A 7983-nucleotide genomic window follows, 5' to 3' on the forward strand; every position below is an offset into this window, starting at 1 on the left:
TTTCTGAAGAAGGGTCTAGGGCTGAAACGTCAGCTTTCCTGCTCCTCTGATGCTGCTTGGCCTGCTGTGTTCATCCAGCTCTACACCTTGTTCAGATTCTCCAGCCATCTGCAGTTCCTACTGTCTCTGAAACAATTTTAACACCCTAGCTTTAGACTCATCCATGACAGGAAACATCCTTTTCACTTCCAACTTCTCAAGACCATTCAGGATATTATACACTTCAATCAAGGCACCCCTTACTCTTCTAAATTCAAATACAAACAAGTCTAGCCTGTACAAAAATCCTCATAACCTAATAATTCAAAGTACAAATCTAGTAAACTACCTCTGAACTGACTCCGATGCATTTTCATCATTCCTTAAATAAAGAGACCAAAACAGTACACAGTATTCAACATATGGTCTCACCAAATTTGTGTTTAACTGAACTGTAACATTCTTACTTTGATGTTCAATTAGTCACATAATAAAGAATTGCAATAAAGAGTAAATAATTGTATCCCACTAGATTTCTTGATCATTCTGTGCCTGCATACTAACTTTTCGCGATTCGTGCACCAAAATACCTGCACATCGGAATTCTGCAATTATTCTCCATTATGTAATTCTCTGCTTCTTGCCAAACAGAACAACTTTATATTTTGCCACATTGAAAATCATCTGTCAGACTTCAGCCCACTCACTCACCTATCTTGGTGCTGTCTGTGAATTTAATTACCTTGCTTTTGTTCCCCTCATCTAAGTCATTGAAAGAAATTATAAAAAGCTGAGTCCTGACACAGACACCTACGGGATGCCATTCTTCAAATCTTGTTAATCAAAGACCCTCTACATACTCTCTGTTTTCTGCTGGCCAGCAATACATCTATTCATGTTGGCATCCTATCCCCACACCATGAACTTTTAACTATTGTATTGTCAGTGGTGAGAGCATTAAACAGGATTCACAGCAATTCAGGAACTGGAGAATTCAACAATGCTTAATCTCATGCCCCTTCCAAAACTGTAAATCACAAAGCTATAATAATTACTTTCATGTAGCTGACTGCATTACTTGATTTGCATGTCTATTTGACATACACTCCCCACCTCCACCATCACTTTCTCTCATAATAGACATGAAGAAACTAATGAAAATTTTAGCAAAAATTTGCATCCAAACAATTTTTTGTATGAAGACATGCAGCAAATATTGGAATCTTCCTTTGCCATCTATTGAATTGTTCCATTGATAAAGGACAGGAAGTGTTGTAAAGAGTTTAGAATACATACCTCAGGCAGCAATGAAGGGTCATTTTGAAGCAAGAGGAAACGCAGTTCATTCATGTCTAGATTCTGAAGCTGGTTAAAGCGAATGATTTTCCAGTTGTGTAGACTATGGATGTCATGGGAATATTTGCAAGTATCACTAAAAGGAATAAAAGGTAACTATTTCAGAGAAAAAGCTGACAATGAATTTTCATGTCATTCCCTTAGCAAGAGACTAAGTTTAGATTCTGCTGAGACTAAAACAATGTATGTTTGCCTTCTCCTTATTTAGTTCAGGTAGATTATCCCCGGTGGAATTCCTGCAGTGTTTTTGAAACTTTTACAGTTGTACCAAGCAGCCGGTCTCAAGTGGTGGAGAATATAAAGTATGATGACCAACCTCACTAATTCCTGCAGAACATGCTCAGCATGTTCTACCAAATTGAATAAAGCAGCAATACAGTGATGTCAGGCCTGACATTTTAATACAGTCCAATTTCCCAAAATCGCAAAAACTGACAGAACTATATCATCGATTCTGAAGGACTCTATTGCATGAGATACAGCCTTTGCATGATTAACAGATGCCTTACAGCCACTCGTGAAATGAGGAAGATGAATGGAGTTGTCACTGGATGGGTGCTCCAATGTCAACTTCAGGTCTGTGAAGCAGTTAGCATATTGTCTGTTCCTCACTCGTTGTTATTCTTGGCAAAATGCTTTTGCACAATCACAAATGATTCAATGAATGAATTATGCTCAGAGAGTTGACTGTTTTGGTTATTAAATACTATATTACAAAGCACAGCACTTCATAGCACGTAAGGGCAGACTGGTATTATCTTCAAGTCAAGTCCATTCTGATCAACTCATCCTCAGTTATGCTCTCCACCCAATGCTTTTTGCTCTAATTCCGGTTCTACATCTGATTTCTCTGGACTGGATATCCTGATGCTTGTTGAAACTGGAGTGAACTGCACAGTGTGATGTGAGGTGAATGTGAATCACAGTCTCAAACCCCATAGTTGAAATGCATGCAAAACAGCAGAGACAGCATCCTACAGCCAGAGGTAAGCGATCCCAAAAACAAAGAATCTGATCAAAAGCAAATACTGTACATGTCAGAAATACAGAAAAAGCTCTGAAAACAGGCCATCATCTGGAGATAGCGAAACAGAGTCACCAACTCAGATTGGTCATCAGAACTGATGAAATCGAACTGTATAGTCCCGCCTTATTCCGAGCAAATGGTGGTGGAAATTAAATAAATAATTGATTGATGAACTATGCCTCTCTCGGTTATGACAAAATGTAGTACATGAGAACAACAAGTATCTGAGTCACTTTCAGCCAAAATTGCTAAATGAATGATTTATATCAACCTCCTTCTGAGGTTCCCAGCATCAGGTATCCAGGTTTTCAGCCATTTTTATTCACACCAAGGATTTCAAAGAGTGACTGATAGCGTTGAATACAACAAAGACTTTCAACAACTACCTGGCTATAGTTCTTAAAATGTATGCACCAGAACTATTCATAACTTTGGCCAAGCTATTCCAAAAATGCTACAACACTGGTATCTATCTCAAAAATGGAAAGTTGCCCATGTATGCCCTGTCTTCAAAAGCTGGACAAATCCAATCTGGCCAATAACTGCCCAATCAGTCTACCCTCAGTCGTCAGCAAATGGGAATGACTGCATCAAGTAGGACTTACTCAGCAATAACCGATCAAGTCTAATGAAAGTTCATGGCATATTACATTTGGAAACTTAGGTTCTAAATTGGGAAAATGCTTTATAGTTTTCTGTTTGAATTGTGTTTCTACATTGTATCTATTAGGAATGGAAGATATAGTTCTAGTTCATTTTATTAGTTCTGTGAGTGATGTCAAGTTGATTGGAAGTTCATTGACAAATGTATTTTTAAAGAGGGTTTAAAATCTTGGAGCAGAGTTTGAGGTTAATAGTTTAGTGCATTAGAAACAAAGAACAAAAAAAAAATTTCAGCTGCGTAGCAACAGGGATCCTGTATCACAGAAAGGCAGAAACACTTAGAAGGTCAAGCAGTGCACATGAGTTCAGTTAAACCAAAATAAAAAAGTACTATTAGTAGAGCAGTGTCCAAAACTGTCAGGGCTGGTGAAAAGTCTTGAGTAGGTTAGAAAGATATTCCAGAAGCACAAAACTGCTGGAAGCTGAGGGTATGAAAGACCCACGTGTTTACTTTGAAAACTTTTAGAAGTAAGTAAGAAGAAAACTCCAGAAAGTAATTACAAGTACTAACCAAGAAACAAGAATGAATAAAATAAATAAATAAAATAAAGTGACCTTTTGCTAAGCTTTGAGGCAATATAATTATTTAGGGCAAAAGTATTGAACATTTATTTTTAATATTTTAATAAGAAAGTTTCTATTAGTTCTTGTATAGTAGAACATTGGGCCAAATATTTCAAGGAGTGGTAATCATAGACAGATTGTTACACCAATCCTTTTGAAGATGGTAGAAAAGCCCCATATTCTGATCAGCTTCCTACGAAATATGAAGCTGTACTTCCATTCTGATAATTTCCTTGTACCACAGAACAGTGGAGGGGAAGGCAAACGACATCCCCTTTATCAAAGCACTTAGTTACCGTATTCTGTGGTCAGGTCCCAGGGAACAAGCAGGGTGTCCGGAGGTATATGGAGGGTGTTGGTTCCTGTGGTGGGGGCTTTCCCCTCCCAAGGGGGAGAGTGGGAGAGAATGTTCTGGGGGTAGAGGGTTGTTACGTCAGGTTCTGGAAGGGGTAAGGACTCTGAGGGGTGTAGTTGGGAGTGTGTATAAGTTTAGGGGTCAGTTGAATAACTACTCAGGATTTAGATTGGTATTTAATAGTCTAACTTTTCCTGAGTAACTATTGACTCAACTGCAGCAGTTCCAGACATAATGGAATTATCCAGCGGAATCTTCAATTTCCTGGACAGTTCCCTTGGAATGTGCTGCAATGGGAATTCCGCACGGTCACCATGCACGCTGCTGAAACAACGGTCTGGTCATCAGAAAATCTGGGCCATGATTTCTGTGTTTTTTGCCCCTTTGTATAAAATTTTTAATGTCCTTTTGTTAAAAACACATTGGTAGCCTCTTGTGAATATGGTTTAGTGACCGAATGCCATGGTACAAAAAGCAGAAATAAAACATTTGGTATATCAAATCAGGATTTGCTTTGACTCTGACTTTTCCAGTATTAACAGCAGGGATCATAATTCAATTGATACTCACAAATACTCTATTAATTGATGTTGAGTTTGGGCTCTGCAGGACCACTCAGCCTCAGACATCTTCTGGAAATTGAAGTTGAGGGTAGAGTGACTGCCCTTGACATCAATGCACCATTGGGGAACAAAGCATTAGTATGGAGGTGATCAAGCGTCCTAACAAAATGTTATCCTTTACTACAGAGGAATTAAATATGATAGTAAAGATGCATTGCTTTAGGCAAACAGGGTATTGGTGAGACTGCATCTCGAATACTATGTGCAGTTTTGGACTCCTTATTTAAGGAAGGAAGTAAACGTATTGGAGGACATTTCACAGATTGAAACCGAAATGAGTGGGTTTCCTTGTGAGGAAGCATTGGGCAGGCTGGGATCATTTTCTCTGAGGATTCAAAGAAAGAGGGGTGATTTGAATGAAGTTTATAAGATCCTGAAATGGTATTGACAAACAGAATGTGCAAAGGATGATTCCTCTTGTGGGAGAATCTAGAATTAGGATTCACTGTTTAAAAATAAGAGGTCACCCTTTGAGAAGATTTTTCTTCCCAGAGGGCAGTGAGTCTTTGGAACTCACTTCATTATAAACAGCAGAAGCAGAACTTTTGAATATTTTTAGCGCAGAGATATGTAGATTCGTGATTACCAAGGGGAGAAAAGGTATAGGTGGTATCCAGGGATGTCCAGTAATCAGATGTAACCATGATCTTATTGAATAGCAGAGCAGACTCATGGGGTCAAATGGCCTACTCCTGCTCCTAATTTGTATGTTTGTAATTCTACCTCCCAAACATTAACCCAGGTTGCAAAATTACCTTGAATGCCATAGATTGTCATTTCTGTTATTAATCTGTTATCTGGATCCTTATCAAATGCCTTCTGGCAAACCACATAGAAACTTGGCAGTTTCATTTTGTGTGAAATAAAATTTTATCAGACTGAGATTTTGATTGTGAAATTGACAGGGTCCAAAAACACATAGACCAAGGATGTGGCAATACCCAACAGCTACCACTTCCAATGCAGACAGCAGGAAACAGACAGAAGTTGTTCTAAGTGTGATTTTGACCGAGAAAATACTCATGGAAAAACATTACGGAGAGCAGGCTCAAAAACTTTTCACCAATTTACTGGAGGCTTTGGAGATGGTAGTGTAAAGAGAGATGTCTTCTACTCAAAGGGAGTTGTGATGATACTTGCGTGCTATATATTTTCATTTTTAGAGCTTTTTTTTAGAGATTTCAAGTTAGTGGCACATAGGTGTTGATAGTTTTGGCAAAAGGTTTGAAAAGAAATAAATTAATGAGTTCTTTCCTCAGCAATGACATAATCCAGCATATGTCAGTGAGCAGGTGATGGCAAAATCCCTAGAGTGTTAATGGAAGATTTTTGATTCTCTGGGGATCACAGCAGGGAATGAAAACATTGAAAGTCATCAGCCTGCTTTGGATTTAGAATAAGCAAAGATCGATTTTAGCTTTAAAAAACCCAGAGATTGAAAGCTTTTAAGAGTTTTGGAGGACAACAGACTGGAATCAGAAGCAAATACAGATTCTTTTAGAAAGGTATATAGAACTATTCAATGAAGACACAGTTACCTTGATGCAGAAGTTTAGTTTGGGAAACTTCTAAACCAGATGTATTTTTTAGAAATTTGCAGATTATTAAAAGACTGTGTCATGACCATGGGTCAGAATCCTGAAGTATTATGGACATTTTTAACTTTATCTCCAAAATGTGTATCTCAAAAGGGGCTGATACAGCCAACAATGGCTGCAGATATGCATTACATAGCATTTGGAGAGAGAGAGAGAGAGAGCGAGAATTTCACACATAAAGAAGCAAAGGGAACATCAAATGACAACTCTTCAAAGGGGGAAGAAACAAATCAAAATGGACTATATTATGATCTCTTGTGACTACAAAGATAACAAAGGTTGCAACTGCAACCCACTCCCTGTGGATTATATCCCAAAGTGCAGACAGATTTCGTGTTATTCCTTTGAAGAATACAGAAAGGCATGGGTTAAAAAGCCAGTTTCAACTATACTAGTGTGTCCATGTGGGTCTCAGCAGCGCACGAAACAGGACTCTGTCTTTCAAGTTCATTTGGGTCTGGGAGAAAGGTTTCCACAAAAAAAGGGATCTACTTTTAAGTCAACCAAGAGGTGAGTGAATACAGAAGGGGAGGCAGTTCATCCTTTATCACCTTATGTTTAACCATTTGGAGCATTCCAAATGCAACCATTACAAATTGGCATACCTGACCTGACATTTGGGCATTACAACTGAGAAAGTCTAAGCTTTCAGTGTTGCAAGTATTCATTTAAAAACGCTTCACAGTTGATATGTCGGAATTGGAGAAATACAGTTAAGTCAAACCTAAAGATTTGATATAGAAAATCAATTTCTCTGGAGTTGAAATGTTGTAAAGTGATGGTTTTGGACAATTGCTGAGATTGTTTTGCTGTGTGTTTTAAGATCCTTCAAACTATGTCCTATATTAAGAAAGCTTGGTCTGTTTTATTATTCTTACATACAATAAACTTCTGTTTTTTTGTTAAAGAAAATCCACATCCTCATCTGCCTATATTTCAGAGAATGATCACCAAATTTAATTGAAAAAATCAAAACGTTTCATTCTGAGTTCTGACTTGTTCAAGAGTAACATCGACTGAGATCATAACATAATCCTGATGCCTCCAGACAAACGAGTTGGACCATTTGAGGGTTGTTTCCCTCAAACATTAGAACAGTAGGTGTTCTGATAATTGCCTTTATTGTCTCTCACGTATACATATAATTATTATTACCATTGGTTGTCATTGTTTATATGTGGTCATTAGTTACCACGGTGACCACTGTAAACTTAATTCATATGAAAGTCAAAGCTTTGAAACTAATTTTCTTTTGGAATACTTGTGTAAACCATTCCCTAACATCTAAACATTCAGGTGCCACATATTTGTGACTTCCTTAAAAAAATAAGCTCCATTAGTCAAGTATGTTCCACCCTTCATAAATCCATTCTAACTCTCATAGATCAACTACACTGCCACTATATGCTTAATGATAAGTTCTAGTATATTTCACACAACTGACATTAAACTTACAAGTCTGCAGTTTCTTGGTTTCTCCCTTTCTTTAATAATGGATGAACATTATCAATGGGCAAGAAATTACAAATTAAAAAGGCTTTTTACACGTACGTGAGGAATAAGAGAATGACCAGAGAAAGGGTAGGACCGATCAAGGATTGCAAAAGGAATTTGTGCATGGAGCCATATAGATAGGAGAGGTCCTTAATGAATACTTTTCTTCCGTATTCACGACTGAGAGGGACCGAGTTGTAGAGGAGGACAGTGTGAAACAGATTGGTAGGCTAGAGGAGGTCGATGTTAGTAAGGAAGATATACTAGGAATTTTGAGGAACTTGAAGATAGATAAGTCCCCCGGGCCTGATGGGATTTATCCAA

The 7983-nt window shown here is 37.9% G+C and overlaps 1 protein-coding gene across 1 annotated transcript in view; it reads left to right on the forward strand.

Annotated features, from left to right (window-relative positions):
• LOC109921905 (IQ motif and SEC7 domain-containing protein 3-like) overlaps positions 1–7983 on the forward strand; it is a 183366-nt gene that overhangs the window by 154691 nt on the left and 20692 nt on the right. The window contains exon 11 of the mRNA XM_048607764.1: positions 4731–4745. Within this exon, the coding sequence (XP_048463721.1) occupies positions 4731–4745 (15 nt within the window). The remainder of the gene's footprint in view (positions 1–4730; positions 4746–7983) is intronic.

This window comes from Rhincodon typus, chromosome 18, assembly GCF_021869965.1.
Source record: "Rhincodon typus isolate 14 chromosome 18, sRhiTyp1.1, whole genome shotgun sequence".
In the NCBI taxonomy this organism is placed as follows: Eukaryota; Metazoa; Chordata; class Chondrichthyes; order Orectolobiformes; family Rhincodontidae; genus Rhincodon; species Rhincodon typus.